The 23286-nt window shown below is 44.5% G+C and overlaps 1 protein-coding gene across 1 annotated transcript in view; it reads left to right on the top strand.

Annotated features, from left to right (window-relative positions):
- The window catches only part of LOC126232135 (uncharacterized), a 55271-nt gene extending 35836 nt beyond the window's left edge, over window positions 1-19435 (top strand). The window contains exons 4-5 of the mRNA XM_049942443.1: window positions 4133-4341; window positions 17958-19435. Of these exons, the coding sequence (XP_049798400.1) occupies window positions 4133-4341; window positions 17958-19435 (1687 nt within the window). The remainder of the gene's footprint in view (window positions 1-4132; window positions 4342-17957) is intronic.
- Window positions 19436-23286: the final 3851 nt, after the last annotated feature.

The following is a 23286-nucleotide window of genomic DNA, read 5'->3' as shown; positions in this document are numbered from 1 at the left end:
GGTGGGGGCGATGGGGCGGGCCGCGGTTTGGGGCTGGCGACGGTGTTGGCGGCAGAGCCAGCGACGCTGCTGGAGAGGGAGTCGACGGTGGCGCAGGTGGCGGCGACGGTGGTGGAGCATTTGACGGAGGCAGTGGCGAAGGAGCTGCCAGACTACGGCTCTCTGTGAGTGGTGAAGCAATGAAGACGACGGCGAAGGGTGGGAGATGATCGGCGAAGAACCACTGGCAGAGTCCATGTGAGAGCTGAGGTGCTGGCGAAGTATAGTGGGGCGAGTCAGTAAAACGGAGGATATACTTCGTACTGGAAATTTTGGGAGGACATTTTGAGGTTCACATGAGTAAAGCGAGTCAGAGAATATACTCCACCCGAGAACGTGCTCAACGTGAGTGAAAAGGTGAGGGATGTTGCTTAAGGCAAAGAATGTTCTCCGATCACGTATGAATAAAACTAGAGGAGCTACTCACAATCGGAAAACACTGAAACGAGCTCTTTAGCATTCTTCGAGCTGAGTAAGTTCTGTTCAGGTAAAGTTTTACATACTTTTTAACAGTAATGGCAGAATTCATGCTGTTTCGAAGGCAATGAAAGATATATGTATCCCAACAAAATGCTGAACAGAGACACTGTAGAAGTTTATATGGGTTTCACAATAAGAACATTACTTGCCTGGTGAACTTCCCTCCAGAAAATCACCAAAGAAGAGGGGACGACCTTTCAAAAGAAGTTAAAAGTAAGACATTCTTGCTGCTTTTTAGTAGACCTAAGTTTTCAGAGTAACGTACGAGAAAACTTCTGTGTAGGCCTACACCAAACAACGGTGTCACTGACACTTCCAGATGTTCACCATGGTAACCAAAATTATCTCGTGTTAGAGAACTCTGACACAGTTCCGGCTTGGAGTAGATAAAAAGTCGTGTAATCTTAAGATTTCGTTCGCATAATGTTCGCCTAACTTCCGTAACTGAAAAGTTTTCCGCATTTTGTAAATTCGGTAACATCTCAAGAAAATGCATTTTCGTAAGCTGTACATAGTTGTCTTAATAATTTGTTGCCGCACATAAAATAAACAAAATGAAACGTAGTGCAACTCTGCCTGAACACACTGGTGCCGGTTCCAGACATGTCGCCCGTTTGAGCGAGCTGAATGACACGTGACACTGCGCGTGCTTTCTGTGCCGGACTAGGCAGATCACACACACCGAGAACTCAGCAGGGAGCAGAGGTAGTGTGAAAAAGGAACCCTCTCGTCTAAGATTATGGCTTCGAATGTTTTGCTCGTAAGAGCTTTCTCAGAGAATGTCCTTTTGCTCCGAGAATTTTCTCTAGAGAACGTCGTCTGGTTTATTCATACGACCCAGCGTGTTCATCTTCTGTTGGATGTCAGTACAAAGTCGAAAACCGGAGATGCAAGAGGGGAGGGGGTCACAGAGCTCCAGCGGCAGTGGTGCAGCTTAGGTACCGCCCTCCTAGTTCAGGCAGCACGCCATTTCGTGTCTCTTCTGTAGTTCACGTATCGCCATTTACAGTCGGTCATTTCTAAATTCCTCCAATCCACTTCATTACTGGACTCGCATGATACCTTCAGTAATGGCTCCAGCACTACAGACCAAAGCCGCCTATATGACACTGACCCTGCCTCTGTACCCTAACTGATGACGATTGCCTTCCGTGGCAGCGGTCTGCCCCGCTTGTCGACACTCTAGCTCCATGTGGCGAATATTTATTGCGTCCTCTGTTGATTTGCCACTTTGTGTTGCAACGCACTTGCTCCTAAACTGAATATGGCAGTCAGTGTTGTATCATTATAGCTGTGTAGTACATTCGCAACTGTCCAGAAGTTTCGAGATTTTCTTTAGAGCTTGTTTCAGTGGATATTGTTTGTTCACTTCCTTGCTGCATTTAAATCCGTTCTTTCGTTGCCTTATGGAATGAACGGCTCCATTATGTTAAAAACAGCTCTTTCCCGAAATTCTTCCCCAACCAAATCTCCGTATAATGTTTATTCAGATCATTGTCAGTGTGCACGTACATCCTGCATCTGGGGCGTAGAAATGATGACTTTAATCACGGCACGGGTTCTGAGTCCCAGCTTGTCAGTGGAGTAGGTGTGGTACTGTACCTCCAAGCAGAACAGCGTGCTGCTGTACGTCACGTGGAAATGATTTGCGAGCCTTAGCACCATGGCACCACATGTCTTATGGGAGGGGCTGCTTTCCGGTCAAACTGGGGAGCCAGACATCACACGGAACTCATTATGATGCAGCTTCATGCTTTAATTGGCAACGACGTTGTCAAGTAACAGTGATAACCAAGGACCATACTACAAGGAGTAGAGGGAGTACGGATTGTTCTGCATTGTATCTGGCAGTATGGAAACTTTCCATCGTTGATGGGCTATAGGGAATGCAGTCGTAGATTAATCAGGAAAAAATTGTCTCATACCCGATTCTGAGGGCTCCATTCTCATCATAATATGTACCTGACACATATGCATCGAATCGATGTACCGAACACTGACCTTAGGACAGAGTTTTACGGCCAACAATTTCTATATGATAATTTTCACTGCCAAACTAGAGACCCGCACCAACCAATCACGAAGCGAGACGGAGCGAATGCTTCAGAGCCAAGTAAAGAAACATTTTTATGCAATAGTGAAGCGTCATTTTGTCAAGTTTTACGTCAGCAGACATGTACTTCTGCACGTCAAGCATAGCAGTGTGAGATGGTGGGATGCACACTGCCGGATGTAAGCAGAAACATTATAAAAATGCCACAGTAAAACGAAAGACCTATTGTGAAATAAAAACACATGTTTGGTATTTGCAAAGACGGATTTGAAATAGTTTAAGTCATCGCATCGCGCTGTCCTTAGCCGTTGGATTAGCTGAATGGGACTGAATAAGTGGACCTGCTTGACGGTACACTCACGATTGTCCATAGAGCTCTTCTTCCTGTGGGAGTTCTGCTTTCAGCTGTCATACAGTCTTTACGGAAAATTATCGCAGATGTCACATCACCTAAAGCAGATAGGAAACTCCCTGGCAGGTCAGAGCCGTGTGTCGGATCCCCGACGTTTCAAGTGACTGCACTCTCCACTCCAGAGTGAGGATTCCCCCAGGAAGCAACTCCCGAGGCCTCTGGTCACTGCAGTGCCCATCCTTCCGGGAGCGCTGGTCCCGCCAGCCGTGCAGGGGAGCTTCTGTGACGGCTGGAAGGCAGCGGCTGAGCTACTGGCGGAAGTAAGGCTGTGACGGCGGCTCTCGGTTCCTGCCTGGCTAGCTCGATGTCTATCTTTTTAAGGGCGTCATATTCGCCATTGACTATAAAAATTATTTGTTTTACTATTGCAGTTTCGGTCTTTTGAGCCATTTTCAAGTGGTAATGTGTGCGTCAGCTCATGACAGACATGTCTACATGTCAGTGTGTAAAATCATCTATAACAAATTTGAACAAGTCATTCATATCCTTAACATAAATATCACATGTTCACTCTCTTGCAATGAATACGAAATTCTTCTTTAAAGAAAAGAGGTATTCTGCGGCAAGCGCTGCAATTCTGCTGTTTGATGTGTCTGAAACCAGTTAAAACGATATAGCAGCACAGAACGGAGTGGATGATCTGCAAGAAATAGTTACAATCGGTATCTCACTCAAGTGCTCTGAAATCTAAAGATGAAATCTCGATGTGCTAAAATGCTAAAAAGACCAATGGGTTTGCGTTTGTTTGCTGTGTTTCCATGCATCCTTTAAAGAATGAAAAAGTTTCAGGTTTGTGTCCTAGTCTCGCACACAGTACTCATCTACCAGGAAGTATCTTATGCACTGCTGAGTGGAAATCCGTTCTGGATACTTTTAGCCGCACGGGATTAGCCGAGCGGTGTGAGGCGCTGCAGTCAGGCTGTGCGGCTGGTCCCGGCGGAGGTTGGAGCCCTCCCTCGGGCATGGGTGTGTGTGTGTGTGTGTGTCCTTAGGATAATGTAGGTTAAGTAGTGTGCAAGCTTAGGGACTGATGGCCTTAGCAGTTAAGTCCCATAAAATTTCAGACACATTTTTGGATACTTGTACGTTGTTGCATAAACTATACATGCTAGGTTTTAACTTTTAACCTCGCACCCTGTGTGCTACAGGCGGCCGCTGTTGAGTGAACGCCTGCTGCGCTATCAGCCGTGGAGCCCCTCCTTTGACGACGACTTCAGTGCGCTGTGCAAGGAGCGGCAGCCAGAGGCGTCGCAAATGCTCAGTCTCGCTGATGAACTGTACGCCTTCCATCGTGTCTACTGGTACACTACAGCTGACTACATCGATTCATTCTACGAATATTACTTCAAGATTGTAGGTAAGTTTAATACTGGGACCCGGCCACTTCATGGTTATGCGCTGACAACTGTTCAGTTGTTCGAGGAATGAAATTCAAATATCCTTCTGAATATGTAGTTTTAGATCTTGCGTGATTTTGCATACCACGCAAGATAATCTCTGGTGCTCTTTCCAAAGTCAGTGTTTAGATTCCTCGGCAACTCTCCGTCTGGATCTATGACAAGTTTATGTGACACAAAGGTTAAAGGTGCACCCCCACCTGCTCGTGGCCCGTGAAGGTTCCGACGCCAGCGATGTACAGAGGCTGTGTCATGTTTTGGAGACGTTACTCAAGTGCCAGCTGGCTGCTAATGATTGTGCAACACACTCGAAACAAGTGGTGTGTGTCACAAATAATGTTTGCAGCCTCAGCCTAACAGGCGACCACCTCACCTGGGGTGTCTGCCAGTGTCTGGTACACTGAACACCTCGTCTCCCTCCCTTAGGAGGCCCGCAGCACCTCTGAAACAGTGCCCATCCCACAGCACTTTGAACAACGTCTCTGAACGCCAGTGCAGATAACACCTTCATACGTGTGCGACACGTGCCTCATATAAAAAAGTGTTCCTTTTTATCTTCTATAAACACTCTAAACTTCTGTACACGTAGTTTTTTTTTCAGACCTAGTCTAAGGTTTGTTTTAAAAATGGCGAATGGTCTCTGCAACATAACGGCTACAGACAAGCTAATTTTCTGCCAATACTGTAACTGGTGTAGTGATCTAAATTTCTCATGTGTGACCCCAGCACGATACTGTTCGTATTTACTAATTTTCTTTCACGAATATTATTTCGATTTGTAACTGAACAGTTAATTGTATGAGGTACACTGTTAATACTATCCTTAGAAGTGTTAATACTATGAACTGTAGTAGGACTGAGGAAACACTGTATTTTCAGCTATCGCACCTGTCTGCTAAACAACTCTATTTGTTCGAATCACTATATTCCTTAAATTTATTATTTTATTCTCGTTGCTGGACTTTATCTCTTACTCGATCATCTATCTATTGTGCACCAGACATGAAACGAGTTGTATTCGTTCATTTCTCTCTTTGTAGCTGCCTGATAGCTTCTTGTTCAGCAGGGAGTAACTCCATTTAAATGAGAGGAAGGGGGGACAGTGAGCTTGTGCTCCCTCAGCGGAAAAATTATTTATGCCTGCCGTTGTCACTCTTGACCGCTTCAGGCAATCGAACTTGCAGGGTTTTCATTGGTAGTAAGCCGACAAATTAAGAAACTAAGGTGGTCGAAAAGGGTTACAACAGATAAGGAAGTAAGTTATCATAAGAATATCCGTATATTAGAACCAGCAACTGTAATACTGAGAAAAACCTTTTACAAAATTTCGGCTGTCGCCGATAATTTACTGCAGATAACCATAAGAATAATACTGGTACATAAAAGGAAATACGCATTGTTAGCAAGTTACCAAACAAGCAGATTCTTACCCCATCTGTTGACAGACTGAGCTGCACTCTGCAGCATGTCTATAATTATGACTGAAACTGTTATGGACACCGAGAACAAACGTGTGAGCTGAAGTTGATGTTTCTATTCCTCGCGAGTAGCGACAAGATATTAAAGAATGAGCAGCGACAAGAGCTTACAGAGTTGTGGACAACTAGCCGTTTGTCTGGAAACTAACTTTAAGCCCGACATTAAAGATATCTTCAGGGGAAAGTTGTCATGATAATCCCGAGAGATCGGAGAGATCGTGGCAGTTCGGTCGAGATAGGGAGTGGGGGGGGGGGGGGAAGGAGAAACGGGTGCGAATCCCTTCTGAGCACGTGGTGATGTTGGAGATGGCTTGCGACATCCAGCAGGCTGCTACAACGGCCCTGTCTGAAAGAGTTGCCCTCGCCACTATTAAAACCGTGGTGCTTTACTGTCGGCTTCTTTACGCATCACAGTCCAGCAGAACTAGATGCTTGCCCACAACAGACCAACGTATCAGGAACTGAGCCCTGATCTGCTGTCGCTGCCATTGTGTAAAATCAACTAAATCGCAAATCCAAGGCGACAGATGTCAAAAATGCTTCCTGTGTGACGACTATCTGACCCAGTATCGCAGAACCACCTGGCCTATCCCAATTACAAACAAGACCAGTCCAAGTTGCAAATTTTTATTTTTAATTCATTCGGTGATTTGTTTCGGACCGAGACCCATTTTCAAATCACCATAACATAGTCGAAAATGGCATTTCCGAAGATGTCAAAAACGTGCAATGAACATTTACAGTGCATAGAGATAACTCATCGAATGAACAAAACCTTGGAACGGTTTTTCGTTCACTGATTACCAGACGTTGCTGACCCAAACTACTGCAGCAGTTCGTAAAACCACCCATGTTAACTATGCCAAATGTACAATCCTTGCACAATTGCATCATCTACACAGCCTCAACTCGAATGATCTAATAAATATAAAGTAAACGCATTATTCACGACATTACACTTACATTTCGCATCCCAACAACTACATGCACTGCACCCTCACCATCAAAGATGTTGAGTTCAGATCCACAGTTTTCTACACCGTCAGTCGACCTCACCGTCATCATCTCAACAGTTTCTTGTGCCGCATCCCTAACATGAAAGACATCCAGTTTAGAACCACTGTTTTCCACAACATTCACTCTCTTTCAACGTCCACATATCGTCCAACAGATGACGATAACAGCCACAGTCACCTTCCATTTTAACATCCAAGTCACTTATTCCAAAAAGCAATCCAACTTTATCCTCAGCCACACCAAAACATCAGCTTAAAACCTATACCTAACCTTATTTCGCCACATAAGACATCAAGACAAAGCAGCAGCATAGCATTCAACCCACATGTCTGTTCCGTCAGCTCCAACGATATCTTCATCACTCACATGTTATCTCAATGCTACAATTATACTTTAATGAAAATTGCTGCAGTCACGTAACACAGTCCCAGTCACTCTACACTCTACAAAGCACAGATAATTGCTACAACATACAATCAGATGGTACTGCCAATGGGCGCTTGTGAGATATCCTGATACCAGCACATCATTCTGCAGATCAGAAACCCTGGGATTGGTGATGCACATGGACAAACACACTGCCACATTTTCCATGAACTGAACAATCTATTGAAAAAGGATTCATTCTCCTCTCATCCACAACAACCACACGTTACCAAATAACCTCAACAAGGCAGACTCAGTGCTTCATATCTTAAAGATATGCTCACTGTATCTAATGACTGCTCGACAATTCTGTACACACAATGTCACAAAAATAAGACCACCGTATCTCTTGGTCCCAGTTTAAAATACCTGTCTATAACGCCACAAAACGAATTAAATATAGCATTTACAACATAAGACTATAAAGCCACACATTTTGTGAGCGTGTGGGTTGGTACTATTCTGTCATTCTGCGCAACAGATTAATCTGAGATGTACCCTTTACCCTTTGGCCCCTGCAAGATGCAATTTCCACCCCCACACTATTACAGAAGTCAGACGGACACTCCTAACGTTCTAAAGAGAAATGCTTGAAAAACTTTCAGCAATAAATACCTTCTGGAGTCGTCCACTGTAAGGATATGACACAAAAATTCACAAAATTTGTTACGTAACTAGTGGGATACTTGGGTACTGGAGTAGTGCTAGTTAGTGTAAGATAAACATGAAAGTAACGAAAATTATTATTTATTTTGCAAAAATTCTGAGAAATCACAATAGCACTTTTAGTTATGAATTGAACACGTTATTTGCGGGTTCTTTTCAGAATGTGAAGTTACCTCTTAAGGATAGGATTCGCTAATGAAATTTCTATACAAATTTTAAGATTGTTATTGACTTGGCAGAATGGCTGAGAGCCGCACCTACTCAACTTGAATAATTATCGGTTAGAATGTTGCTAGGTACAGTTGAGACTGTCACGTGTGATATGCAGTGAAGGGTAGTGTTGTGGAGCAAATGTGGGGGTCGGAAGAGCTGTAGCTGTGATGACTGTTGTCTGCGCCGCTCGCTGCCGACAAGTAAGATAACTCTCGTTCCATCTGCATTGACCTTCGCCAATCAAACTCTCCCTACGCCTTGATGAAGTCAAGGACTCCTATCCGCCCCTAGTCTATTGGCGTGGTACACCGGTCAGATAACCAGTCCACCGCGATGCCACTCAAAAATTCGCTTGCAGGCGTTTAACTATTACTCAGTCCGTTCACACAGCACAATACGTGTGGCGGCCAACACAGTGAACAACGCTTAATCGCAAGGACTCAATATACAGTTGCACTTCGATTTGCTCTCGGCAGAGGTGCTCTCCCAGTGAAGTACTGAGGAGAGACTTGTTCCTCGCTCTTTGAGTACATGTACGAGCGCGCACGCTCTCGTTACATGTTCTCGCTCCAAGAGCGACAACGGAACGGCCCCTCTGCACACCAGTCATGAAGGGGTATATCTTTCGAACTCTTCCATTACTCCTTCAGCTCAAGGCATCAGAAATATCGTCTGCCAATCAGCATTGCTCTTCTAAAACGGGAGAATGACGTTTTGTTTAAGGCGACCAATCCGGAAATCTGTAGTATCGGTGTTTGGCGTTTGCTGTCTCACTGTGAAACTGCGTGCTATGTGTAAAGAATGCGTAGGCTAACCGCTCCCACATAACGTAGCGGAATTTGCTTTTAAGCCGAACACGGTGTCGTCCTTTCACTCGGGCTAGCGCTGTCTGCTCTACAGGCGGTCACTGGCCGACGTAGATAGCTTGGGACCGGCCTCCTGGGGTGCAGTTGCCTCTCTCGAGCTAAATGCTCCTGTGACCGTCGTGTCTGGAATGTATGTGTGTACGCTAGCCTCGAGTATTTCAACCACGGTGCGCACTTGTGATTTATTAGTTATTTGCATATCGTTTACATGAATTCATACAATACTGACTTTATCTTTTCGAGTTTGGGCTCGAATGAAGCGTCTTGATGTGCAGAATATGATTGTGAGGGCGGAATATGTAAGCAATGAAGGAGACCACGACGCCTTACAATTTCAGGAAATTCTTATGAGAGGCTGCTCATGACTCCATTACTTTCGACCTCCTTAAAAAACTCTTATTTCCTACTAGCTCTAGTCAAGTTGTGTGATATACTGTATGCAAGTTTATATCCCATGGCTCACCTATGATTTAAGGGTAGTGTCTTTGTATACTAATCAAAACGTCATGGGACCCAGGATCAAACCTCGCTACTGCTTAAATTTAGAATAAAAATCATCAGTAATGATGGATGGGCGGATAGAGCTTCAAGGCACTTTTTTCCCCTGCTCCTAAAACCCTGAGGAGTCAGCAGCGCTCAAAGGCATGAGAATGCAGAAGGTAATCGGAACCACTGGTATCTGTCCACAGGACATGTGGCCTGATATTGAAAAGTGGTATGATGACTGCTCCATTCGCGAAATATTCCGCACTAGTCGCACATTCGGATCTCTGGGAGGAAACTGGCAAGTGCCAGGTGTCCCAATGAATTATGTTTACTGTATAGCTCCTTGTCTGGCACACCATGCTTCTTTTGTCACTGTAAATCTTACTCAACAGCATATCTCCATCTGCCTCGATAACTTCGCCTCTTGGTGTAGCCTCTGCTACATCAAAATCACTTATGTTAAAAACCCAAGGAATTATTACAATAAATACCACCAATCATTTCTCTCTCCCTAACTTCCACCACGGCACACATAAACATGACTGTGTGGTGGTACTCTCTTCAAAAGTAAGCTGATTCGAATCCAGGTGTTGGAAGAAATTTGCATTGCTGGTATTTCCCCAGTAATGGGAGGGGGAATTGAAGCATAAAGTTTCTCATCACCAGACCTCGTGTCAGTGTTCTACATTACATTACCTCTCCTCAGTGTATCATGATACACTGATGCCTGTGACACTGTTGAAGGTGACACATGTGGTGTCGACGACAATCGCCTGCAGCAAATGGACAATCGACCACCGCAGAGATGCTGTACACCTAAGCAGCATCGCCACCGCCTATGAGAAAGAAGTAGTAAGCCACTCCTCCTGTAGCTTCGAGGCGCCACACACGACAAGTATTTCCAGCTCTGCCAGTGCCCGGTACGAGTTCTGCCAGAGTCCAGCCTGACTTCTGTTCTGTCTACGAGGGTATCAACAGTTCCATGACGACTGCAGAGAAGCGACGAGTTTCTGCCTTCAGAGTGCAGTGTCGGCGTAACGTCACTCAGTCAAGCCTAGGCCAAGCACGCACGTACAGAGAGTCGAGGGCCAACAACAGACACATATTTGGCACAGTTGTAGTAAACGTTCAGTGCTCATCATCTGCAGACTTGCACTGTAATGCCGCTCAGTGTTTTCAGCAGCTCCTGTGTTTTTGGACCCCAATTAATACCACACGTGTTCACGCAGCCACAGCCATGAGGAGCTAAAGATAAGTGTATTGCTTTCCAAACAATAAGGCGTTCTGATCATTGACTGTTTCATTTATCTACTTGTAAATTTATTAAAAGCATGACACAACAACATGTGTGTCAGATGTGGATGTTAAGCTCTTAACGCATCCATTACAATCACATACACTCAACAGATAACTCCGAGTCACAGTTCTCTCACAATGCAAGGACAGTGCCCAATTACGTGCAGTAAGATAAGCGCTTGCAGTAAGGTGGTGGACCTGCTGCTCCATTCCTCTCTGCTGACATGGGCAGACGACTCTCACTTTCTCATATCTTGGAATAATCACGCATCCTCAGCTTACAACAAACTCAAATTAAGAAGATAGGAAACTCGACAATGTGGGGATTCCATCATTGAGCCATCCTCTGTACTTGGGTAAAACCCACTGAACGAGGCGATGCTGTGGTAAGCTGTTGGCTCCAAACTTGATTTTCGACCATATTTAGTTTCTCTTCGATGTCCCTACACAGCTTAAGGTGAATGACACGACGGTTCCTATGGATGAACCCAGCTGTCCTACTTCCCCGTTCTTCCCAATTCTGGGTTATGCTCTAATAGCTGTTTCACCAACAGGACGTTAACCCCTGATCTTCTTTCTTCCTTCGTCTTTCCAAAAGCCTTAGTGGCCCCAGTGTTACTTTCGCCAATATAGCTTGGATCTCAGCACTCTCAAAAATTTACTATTCCTTACAGTCTTAGAACACCTTGCATTCTGTATCATATTTGCCGTCTCAGACGCAACTTCTACCAGCTGATTACATTGCCTTCTCTTCTGAAGTTCCTCAGACTTTGTCACAAATTGTAAACGTTCCATAAACGTGGGGAACAAAAGCAATTTTTCTCACCTATCCTCAGGATACCTAGGCTTCTGGTGCGCCTATACCAACATGTCATACCCACCCTCCACTTGCCACCCATCTGTATCCTATTCGAGCGGAACTTCAGGTGGCTGGTTCTTCCTGTTCCAGAACAGTACGTAGACACTTACTACTCCAACCAGCTATAATCCTATAGTCTACGCCTCTTCAATATGTAGATGATCCCGCTTCCAGCCTCCTGACCACTGCCATCCCTCCCTCACGCCTCCCTCTACCCACACCAACTTGTCAATCATACTTCCCAGCCCACTCCAACACCTTGAATACATACACCCTTTCTGGCCGGCACCTGCATCATACTGTATTACCCTCGTAGTAGTTATTGGGAACTGACTGCCAGTGACTTGCCAGAAGCACGAGCCTTATCTTCACCATAGCACCATCATCAGCTTCAATGTACATGTGTTTATGTAGAACCGCTATGGCTTATATTTTTTTTTGAAACCTATCATTTTATTCATTCTCCCATAAAAGCTATACTGGCCTAATTTCGATAGGCTGAAGAGCAGCAAAGTGTCCGAAGCTTGAGCACCACACGATAATGTGGTGGGAGTGGAATGAATAACAAAGAAAATGGAGTGTTTGTTATTCCAAGAAAATGGAGTGTTTACCCCCCCCCATGAACCATGGACCTTGCCGTTGGTGGGGAGGCTTGCGTGCCTCAGCGATACAGATAGCCGTACCGTAGGTACAACCACAACGGAGGGGTATCTGATGAGAGGCCAGACAAACGTGTGGTTCCTGAAGAGGGGCAGCAGCCTTTTCAGTAGTTGCAAGGGCAACAGTCTGGATGATTGACTGATCTGGCCTTGTAACAATAACCAAAACGGCCTTGCTGTGCTGGTACTGCGAACGGCTGAAAGCAAGGGGAAACTACGGCCGTAATTTTTCCCGAGGGCATGCAGCTTTACTGTATGATTAAATGATGATGGCGTCCTCTTGGGTAAAATATTCCGGAGGTAAAATAGTCCCCCATTCGGATCTCCGGGCGGGGACTACTCAAGAGGACGTCGTTATCAGGAGAAAGAAAACTGGCGTTCTACGGATCGGAGCGTGGAATGTCAGGTCCCTTAATCGGGCAGGTAGGTTAGAAAATTTGAAAAGGGAAATGGATAGGTTAAAGTTAGATATAGTGGGAATTAGTGAAGTTCGGTGGCGGGAGGAACAAGACTTCTGGTCAGGTGACTACAGGGTTATAAACACAAAGTCAAATAGGGGTAATGCAGGAGTAGGTTTAATAATGAATAGGAAAATAGCAACGCGGGTAAGCTACTACAAACAGCTTAGTGAACGCATTATTGTGGCCAAGATAGATACGAAGCCCACACCTACTACAGTAGTACAAGTTTATATGCCAACTAGCTCTGCAGATGACGAAGAAATTGAAGAAATGTATGATGAAATAAAAGAAATTATTCAGATAGTGAAGGGAGACGAAAATTTAATAGTCATGGGTGACTGGAATTCGAGTGTAGGAAAAGGGAGAGAAGGAAACGTAGTAGGTGAATATGGATTGGGGCTAAGAAATGAAAGAGGAAGCCGCCTGGTAGAATTTTGCACAGAGCACAACTTAATCATAGCTAACACTTGGTTTAAGAATCATGATAGAAGGTTGTATACATGGAAGAACCCTGGAGATACTAAAAGGTATCAGATAGATTATATACTGGTAAGACAGAGATTTAGGAACCAGGTTTTAAATTGTAAGACATTTCCAGGGGCAGATGTGGACTCTGACCACAATCTATTGGTTATGACCTGTAGATTAAAACTGAAGAAACTGCAAAAAGGTGGGAATTTAAGGAGATGGGACCTGGATAAACTGAAAGAACCAGAGGTTGTACAGAGTTTCAGGGAGAGCATAAGGGAACAATTGACAGGAATGGGGGAAAGAAATACAGTAGAAGAAGAATGGGTAGCTTTGAGGGATGAAGTAGTGAAGGCAGCAGAGGATAAAGTAGGTAAAAAGACGAGGGCTAGTAGAAATCCTTGGGTAACAGAAGAAATATTGAGTTTAATTGATGAAAGGAGAAAATATAAAAATGCAGTAAATGAAGCAGGCAAAAAGGAATACAAACGTCTCAAAAATGAGATTGACAGGAAGTGCAAAATGGCTAAGCAGGGATGGCTAGAGGACAAATGTAAGGATGTAGAGGCTTATCTCACTAGGGGTAAGATAGATACTGCTTACAGGAAAATTAAAGAGACCTTTGGAGATAAGAGAACCACTTGTATGAACATCAAGAGCTCAGATGGAAACCCAGTTCTAAGCAAAGAAGGGAAAGCAGAAAGGTGGAAGGAGTATATAGAGGGTCTATACAAGGGCGATGTACTTGAGGACAATATTTTGGAAATAGAAGAGGATGTAGATGCAGATCAAATGGGAGATACTATACTGCGTGAAGAGTTTGACAGAGCACTGAAAGACCTGAGTCGAAACAAGGCCCCCGGAGTAGACAACATTCCATTGGAACTACTGACGGCCTTGGGAGAGCCAGTCCTGACAAAACTCTACCATCTGGTGAGCAAGATGTATGAAACAGGCGAAATACCCTCAGACTTCAAGAAGAATATAATAATTCCAATCCCAAAGAAAGCAGGTGTTGACAGATGTGAGAATTACCGAACAATCAGTTTAATAAGCCACAGCTGCAAAATACTAACACGAATTCTTTACAGACGAATGGAAAAACTGGTAGAAGCCGACCTCGGGGAAGATCAGTTTGGATTCCGTAGAAATACTGGAACACGTGAGGCAATACTGACCTTACGACTTATCTTAGAAGAAAGATTAAGGAAAGGCAAACCTACGTTTCTAGCATTTGTAGACTTAGAGAAAGCTTTTGACAATGTTGACTGGAATACTCTCTTTCAAATTCTAAAGGTGGCAGGGGTAAAATACAGGGAGCGAAAGGCTATTTACAATTTGTACAGAAACCAGATGGCAGTTATAAGAGTCGAGGGACACGAAAGGGAAGCAGTGGTTGGGAAGGGAGTAAGACAGGGTTGTAGCCTCTCCCCGATGTTATTCAATCTGTATATTGAGCAAGCAGTGAAGGAAACAAAAGAAAAATTCGGAGTAGGTATTAAAATCCATGGAGAAGAAATAAAAACTTTGAGGTTCGCCGATGACATTGTAATTCTGTCAGAGACAGCAAAGGACTTGGAAGAGCAGTTGAACGGAATGGATGGTGTCTTGAAGGGAGGATATAAGATGAACATCAACAAAAGCAAAACGAGGACAATGGAATGTAGTCGAAGTAAGTCGGGTGATGTTGAGGGTATTAGATTAGGAAATGAGACACTTAAAGTAGTAAAGGAGTTTTGCTATTTGGGGAGCAAAATAACCGATGATGGTCGAAGTAGAGAGGATATAAAATGTAGACTGGCAATGGCAAGGAAAGCGTTTCTGAAGAAGAGAAATTTGTTAACATCGAGTATAGATTTAAGTGTCAGGAAGTCTTTTCTGAAAGTATTTGTATGGAGTGTAGCCATGTATGGAAGTGAAACATGGACGATAAATAGTTTGGACAAGAAGAGAATAGAAGCTTTCGAAATGTGGTGCTACAGAAGAATGCTGAAGATTAGATGGGTAGATCACATAACTAATGAGGAGGTACTGAATCGGATTGGGGAGAAGAGGAGTTTGTGGCACAACTTGACCAGAAGAAGGGATCGGTTGGTAGGACATATTTTGAGGCATCAAGGGATCACCAATTTAGTATTGGAGGGCAGCGTGGAGGGTAAAAATCGTAGGGGGAGACCAAGAGATGCATACACTAAGCAGATTCAGAAGGATGTAGGTTGCAGTAGGTACTGGGAGATGAAGAAACTTGCACAGGATAGAGTAGCATGGAGAGCTGCATCAAACCAGTCTCAGGACTGAAGACCACAACAACAACAACAACAACAACATGGAGTGTTTACGACAAAGTCGTGCATTCGGCCTTTCACAGAATGTGCCTGTGTATAAGAATCTTTCAGAACTTATTCGTCTTACTGGGCATACATTTGCGCTCAACACGCCAATGAACCGTATACATTGGATGATGTGTAGCATATCAGTATCATTCTCCTTTGATTTGTACTCTGAACAGGAATAGTGCTCGAGGAAAACGACCATCAGGACTTCTCAGAGTGCAGTAGGTAAAGCCGTCATCAAGCTGAAGCCTGGTTTGGTCACCACAGTGCTTCGTCAGCCATTGTCCTACTGCAGGTTGTCGTCACTCGCCGTCTTCCTACTTTTGAACTAACTTACCCAGTTAATAATTGTGGAACAAAGTTAATTATTGGGTCCCCGAACAATTCTACAGTTCCAACATTTTCGATTTCCATAAAGCAATGTCAGAGGTGAAAGAAGAGATAAGTGACAGAAGGAATCTCGGGAGCAATGCCTGAATCCCAAATCTCTGGAGCTGTAATCCCACATTCATCCACTCAGCAGCTGAGGCATATATGTCCCAATTGCATTTATTGCTGCATTATTATCATTACACTAGGTACAAGTGAGACGAAGTAATTACATTTTTCTGCGTGTTTTTGAATGTATGCAGAGTATTAACAGTAAATCGTTCATTGTGGTAAAGGTACTTCCAAAATCGTCAGTCACTGTATTTTGTTGTGCTTTTTCTCGACAATCTCGTGCTAACGAAACAAACTGGTGACAAATGTGCTCCATCACTTTTTTTACGCTGCGTGATGGGGTCAGTAAGTTCACGGAGGAAAGTGAAATATCACAAAGACGAGAATTCAGCCTGCATCCTATTTCTTTGTACAGGACGCCTATGATGTCAAAAGAGTATATTCTATATGGACGTAGTTAGATATAAAAAAAATACGTATCCAACGGATCAGTGTGTGGACGATCACACCTTCCTCAGATATCTATGTGTCTCGCTGTCCCCCTTGCTTTATTGCGGATCGTTCTAGTAATTCTGCTTAGAAAGACTTCCTCAACACTTTTCCATTAATCTTTCAACGTTGAGTCACATGAGGCTTTATATTCTTCATATTCAGTTATTTGCGTGTTAAGATCAAAAGTTTCTCATGACGATTTGAAAAGGTTGTTGAGGTGGTAATGTTGGGATTTCGTGGTAACCACTTTAATGTGGCTTTAAATGCTGCAGAACCAAATACAATCCGAGAATAAGTTGTTCATTAAGAAACCAACACATCTGAACAACAAAACGAGACTCAAGCTCCTTCCTTCTACAACCACACAAGATCCGTGACTGCCTTGTCATGGAGCTGAGATACTGAAAACTTCTGTTGTACTGAGAAATGGACGTTCCCATTCATGTAAGCTTCAAAAGAATGTGGTCCTAACAGGTATTCCGATCACACAATGGCCCACATAAGGTGAGGTAGGTTCCTTTCCAACTCTTGCTGATAATGGGTACTTCCCTTAGACAAGAAAACAATATTTTTCCTGAGCAAACAGTGGTATATGGCACATTTATACGTAAACAACACTCTTGAGCGAGACATGGCACAAGTCGCCACAACAAAGTACGGTAGGTTACAAATCGTTGCTCCACACTACTGTCAGATAATTCGGTAACAAACATGGGCCTAAATCCTTTCGTATTCATATTTTTTCAATATGGTCGTGCATTTTTGAACAAGATGCTTGAAGTCGAACTGCTCTTTTGCAAATGGTTTTCATTGGAAACTGCTCATCTGATTAAGAGTGGGTGACACACGTTCCTGTCACTTTTTATTGCTTCAAATATGTGGTCTGAGATAGCCTGAAAATACAGGACATTTATCTCAATCAGGCATGGCTGCTTTACGAGGGGGACTGAGGCAAATGGTCTCATCATGCGTTACATAGTTTTTCCTATCTGCGGATGTTCATGCACCCACGAATCCTCCACTAATCTCTCCTTTACAAGATAAATGTTGGTCCATGGATTCGGAACTCAAAGACTGCAGTGCTGAAACAAAAATATAATTCTGATAACATTGTTTTTTTCCATCTCCAATGCAGGAATATCAATAAAACCTATTTACTTCCTTATTTTTACTATGTCAAGAGCGATGCAGGGACTTCTTGGGCACCCTGTAGATGAAATAGACGTGCATAGTAACATGATACCTGTCTTTGTTAATACTCTTACTTTGTGTTGACATGCCGCCTTACATAGTTCTGGGTAACTGATCCTGGATAATGTGGGTAAACAAGGCCCAGGCTCGTCATCCAGAGAAGACTTTGGATTCAGCTGCCTGCAGTGTACGGCCACCACCTACTTGCTGTCGTTTTCTTGCAGACGAGGAGTGGCAGCTGGAGGACAGAAGCCACGATACGCTCTCCGTGGACACTGACTGCGTGCAGCTGTTGGTGAACGCCCTGGACCACCCCACGTGTCCGCTGGAAGACCTGCCACTGGAAGCCGTGAAGCAGCGCGAGCGGTGCCGCGAGCAGCTGTGGGACGACGTGGTGCAGAGGTCGCCCCACATACCCGTCACCAGCTACCTGGCCTACACGCAGAGGATAAACGTCAACCTCTGTCTGCTGGCCTGGATGGCGGTCAACTCGTACGGCATTTGTCAGGACGTCCCGTTCAGTATGGTACAGTCCGTGCACGATGCTCGCTGCTATTTCGATAGTCCTGACGATCAATCATGTCTGCAGTCGAACGCTACAGACGCCATCTGCTCTGTTTCCAGAGCTATTCTGTTGCTAAAGTGTCGCGAATTTTCCTCCATTAAGACTTCCCATAATTGTACGCGCATTGATTTCTCATTTGGAGCGTACTATGGTATTAGCAGTATACTGTATCAAAAGCTAACAGAAGAAACACTGAACTACAAGAAAAGTTTAAACAACGCTACCTTGAAATACAAGGATTTCAAAATAGACAGCTTGAAGCCTTTAGAAATCTCATTTATACTGATAAATATCATTTTCCGTTTTTCGACTGCCGGAGTATACATGTACCTTCCCCAGTTACGCAACTTGCCTGGAAAGATATTCTTGTCCTTTCAGATCACGTGCATAACCCAGATCCTGTGCTCTGAGGTCGTGTATCGTATGGCAGGCGTCCCTGACTTACCTACAGCAGTGCTGATAGACAGCGCCCTCACACTTCTCAGCTGTATGTGGCTGAACTCATTCTGCTACCACATGTATGCTTGTGTTCGCCATCTCAGGCTTCCTGACCAGCTACTACCTGCTGAAGTAAGCCAGTTATTCCGTCGTGAGGTGCTGTGTGTGTTTATACCGTGCAGTATAGTATGTGTGGCAGCTGTTGCTTTGGAAAAGACGAGTAAATATCACCTGATCCACAGTCGCATAGTAGTCCTTGCAGGGATTTCAGTGTCTGTGGCATTCAATTTGGTTTGTCTCGGACTGCTTGGATACATGTACCTACGTAATCGGTGCTCCATGCGGCAACTCGAAATTGTTGATAACAAGAAATTTGCCACAAAGAAGCAATGTCTTTTTATGTCAGTTAAAGCCATTATATTGAGTGGAACAGGAATTATTATTAGAATTGGGTTCCACCAGGCTCAGGGAATAGCGCAGTTTGTCTACTATATGCATCTAGTTACGATGGTGCAAGGACCAGTGCTCTTCGTGTGTTTTGTTTGCAGTGGAACGACGCTCCCCCTACTGAAGAACAGGATACTTCTTTGGTGGAACCCAACCAACATCCCTGCAGGTCTAGAGCTGTGTTCGGCAGCCGAGAGGAATCTGGCCAGGAGAAACAATAAACAGTCTCCCTTTTCAGAATCCTCGCTGTAGCTTCCTTCAGTATTTTTCGCAAATGTCTCCACACTACACTGCATTAAACCCAGAAATAAAAATGGACTCTACCTGGTATGACAATATTAAATGTCATTAAATCTGATATCGTACAGCCACTACTTCTCTTTCCTAACCTCTCCTCTCAGCACAAGACATTTATTCGTTTTTACCACAGGGTCACTCTCCAATACGTACCACAGTTCCCTCGGAAGTGACGAGTCAGATACACTCTCAGTCGCATGGCTTGGGGAACTTTAACATGAAACGATCCTCCTGTGTCTGAGGAATTACTGAACTCTGCAGGTGTCCAGAGTGTTCTCCAGCATCTGCTGGGTGAGTAGGAGACGATGTTCCACAAGAACACCGACCTGGATCTGGAAACATTCAGTTCAACGCAGTTGAGTAGCATCTGAAATTTTAGAATCAGGGAAACAACTCTCGACTACGTCCTCCAGCTGATTTACTACAATCAAGAGAAGACTGTTCTGTCAAGTAAACATTGGATGATTGAACAGTGGAAACACGCTGTATGGAGTGACGTATCACGGTACAGAACGTGGCGACCCGATGGCAGGGTGTGGGCATGGCGTATGCCCGGTGAACGTCATAGGCCGGCGTGTGTAGTGCCAACAGTAAAATTCGGAGGCAGTAGTGTTATGGTGCGGTCGTGTAACTACATGTGACGAAAAAGTAGCTTTTGCGCGAGTTTGTGTAATCCGTATATCTTTTCGGTTTGTATTTGCGTCTTTGAGTGCGTTTTTCTCTGGGACAGTGAGGTCGTATCGGGCTGAAATTTTTATGACGTACTGAGGACGGTGGTCGCTTGGCGGTGTCAAAGTTTTAAGATTGTACGTGAAGGCATCGAGGAGTTACGGACGTTTATGCAGCGTGTTTTGAAACACGAAGTGCGCAGACGCGCCGCGCCGCCTGGCCCAGTACGCGTAGTTTGCTTTGATATAGGACCGTTTGGCGACGTAAACAAATACTAGTTTCCACAGTGGAATGAGTGTAGAGTAACGGAAAGTGTTTAATATGTAACTACATGTGACGAAAAAGTAGCTTTTGCGCGAGTTTGTGTAATCCGTATATCTTTTCGGTTTGTATTTGCGTCTTTGAGTGCGTTTTTCTCTGGGACAGTGAGGTCGTATCGGGCTGAAATTTTTATGACGTACTGAGGACGGTGGTCGCTTGGCGGTGTCAAAGTTTTAAGATTGTACGTGAAGGCATCGAGGAGTTACGGACGTTTATGCAGCGTGTTTTGAAACACGAAGTGCGCAGACGCGCCGCGCCGCCTGGCCCAGTACGCGTAGTTTGCTTTGATATAGGACCGTTTGGCGACGTAAACAAATACTAGTTTCCACAGTGGAATGAGTGTAGAGTAACGGAAAGTGTTTAATATGTAACTACATGTGACGAAAAAGTAGCTTTTGCGCGAGTTTGTGTAATCCGTATATCTTTTCGGTTTGTATTTGCGTCTTTGAGTGCGTTTTTCTCTGGGACAGTGAGGTCGTATCGGGCTGAAATTTTTATGACGTACTGAGGACGGTGGTCGCTTGGCGGTGTCAAAGTTTTAAGATTGTACGTGAAGGCATCGAGGAGTTACGGACGTTTATGCAGCGTGTTTTGAAACACGAAGTGCGCAGACGCGCCGCGCCGCCTGGCCCAGTACGCGTAGTTTGCTTTGATATAGGACCGTTTGGCGACGTAAACAAATACTAGTTTCCACAGTGGAATGAGTGTAGAGTAACGGAAAGTGTTTAATATGTAACTACATGTGACGAAAAAGTAGCTTTTGCGCGAGTTTGTGTAATCCGTATATCTTTTCGGTTTGTATTTGCGTCTTTGAGTGCGTTTTTCTCTGGGACAGTGAGGTCGTATCGGGCTGAAATTTTTATGACGTACTGAGGACGGTGGTCGCTTGGCGGTGTCAAAGTTTTAAGATTGTACGTGAAGGCATCGAGGAGTTACGGACGTTTATGCAGCGTGTTTTGAAACACGAAGTGCGCAGACGCGCCGCGCCGCCTGGCCCAGTACGCGTAGTTTGCTTTGATATAGGACCGTTTGGCGACGTAAACAAATACTAGTTTCCACAGTGGAATGAGTGTAGAGTAACGGAAAGTGTTTAATATGTAACTACATGTGACGAAAAAGTAGCTTTTGCGCGAGTTTGTGTAATCCGTATATCTTTTCGGTTTGTATTTGCGTCTTTGAGTGCGTTTTTCTCTGGGACAGTGAGGTCGTATCGGGCTGAAATTTTTATGACGTACTGAGGACGGTGGTCGCTTGGCGGTGTCAAAGTTTTAAGATTGTACGTGAAGGCATCGAGGAGTTACGGACGTTTATGCAGCGTGTTTTGAAACACGAAGTGCGCAGACGCGCCGCGCCGCCTGGCCCAGTACGCGTAGTTTGCTTTGATATAGGACCGTTTGGCGACGTAAACAAATACTAGTTTCCACAGTGGAATGAGTGTAGAGTAACGGAAAGTGTTTAATATGTAACTACATGTGACGAAAAAGTAGCTTTTGCGCGAGTTTGTGTAATCCGTATATCTTTTCGGTTTGTATTTGCGTCTTTGAGTGCGTTTTTCTCTGGGACAGTGAGGTCGTATCGGGCTGAAATTTTTATGACGTACTGAGGACGGTGGTCGCTTGGCGGTGTCAAAGTTTTAAGATTGTACGTGAAGGCATCGAGGAGTTACGGACGTTTATGCAGCGTGTTTTGAAACACGAAGTGCGCAGACGCGCCGCGCCGCCTGGCCCAGTACGCGTAGTTTGCTTTGATATAGGACCGTTTGGCGACGTAAACAAATACTAGTTTCCACAGTGGAATGAGTGTAGAGTAACGGAAAGTGTTTAATATGTAACTACATGTGACGAAAAAGTAGCTTTTGCGCGAGTTTGTGTAATCCGTATATCTTTTCGGTTTGTATTTGCGTCTTTGAGTGCGTTTTTCTCTGGGACAGTGAGGTCGTATCGGGCTGAAATTTTTATGACGTACTGAGGACGGTGGTCGCTTGGCGGTGTCAAAGTTTTAAGATTGTACGTGAAGGCATCGAGGAGTTACGGACGTTTATGCAGCGTGTTTTGAAACACGAAGTGCGCAGACGCGCCGCGCCGCCTGGCCCAGTACGCGTAGTTTGCTTTGATATAGGACCGTTTGGCGACGTAAACAAATACTAGTTTCCACAGTGGAATGAGTGTAGAGTAACGGAAAGTGTTTAATATGTAACTACATGTGACGAAAAAGTAGCTTTTGCGCGAGTTTGTGTAATCCGTATATCTTTTCGGTTTGTATTTGCGTCTTTGAGTGCGTTTTTCTCTGGGACAGTGAGGTCGTATCGGGCTGAAATTTTTATGACGTACTGAGGACGGTGGTCGCTTGGCGGTGTCAAAGTTTTAAGATTGTACGTGAAGGCATCGAGGAGTTACGGACGTTTATGCAGCGTGTTTTGAAACACGAAGTGCGCAGACGCGCCGCGCCGCCTGGCCCAGTACGCGTAGTTTGCTTTGATATAGGACCGTTTGGCGACGTAAACAAATACTAGTTTCCACAGTGGAATGAGTGTAGAGTAACGGAAAGTGTTTAATATGTAACTACATGTGACGAAAAAGTAGCTTTTGCGCGAGTTTGTGTAATCCGTATATCTTTTCGGTTTGTATTTGCGTCTTTGAGTGCGTTTTTCTCTGGGACAGTGAGGTCGTATCGGGCTGAAATTTTTATGACGTACTGACGACGGTGGTCGCTTGGCGGTGTCAAAGTTTTAAGATTGTACGTGAAGGCATCGAGGAGTTACGGACGTTTATGCAGCGTGTTTTGAAACACGAAGTGCGCAGACGCGCCGCGCCGCC

Source organism: Schistocerca nitens, unplaced genomic scaffold, assembly GCF_023898315.1.
Source record: "Schistocerca nitens isolate TAMUIC-IGC-003100 unplaced genomic scaffold, iqSchNite1.1 HiC_scaffold_448, whole genome shotgun sequence".
Lineage (NCBI taxonomy): Eukaryota > Metazoa > Arthropoda > Insecta > Orthoptera > Acrididae > Schistocerca > Schistocerca nitens.
This window is presented reverse-complemented; position numbering and strand designations above follow the sequence as displayed.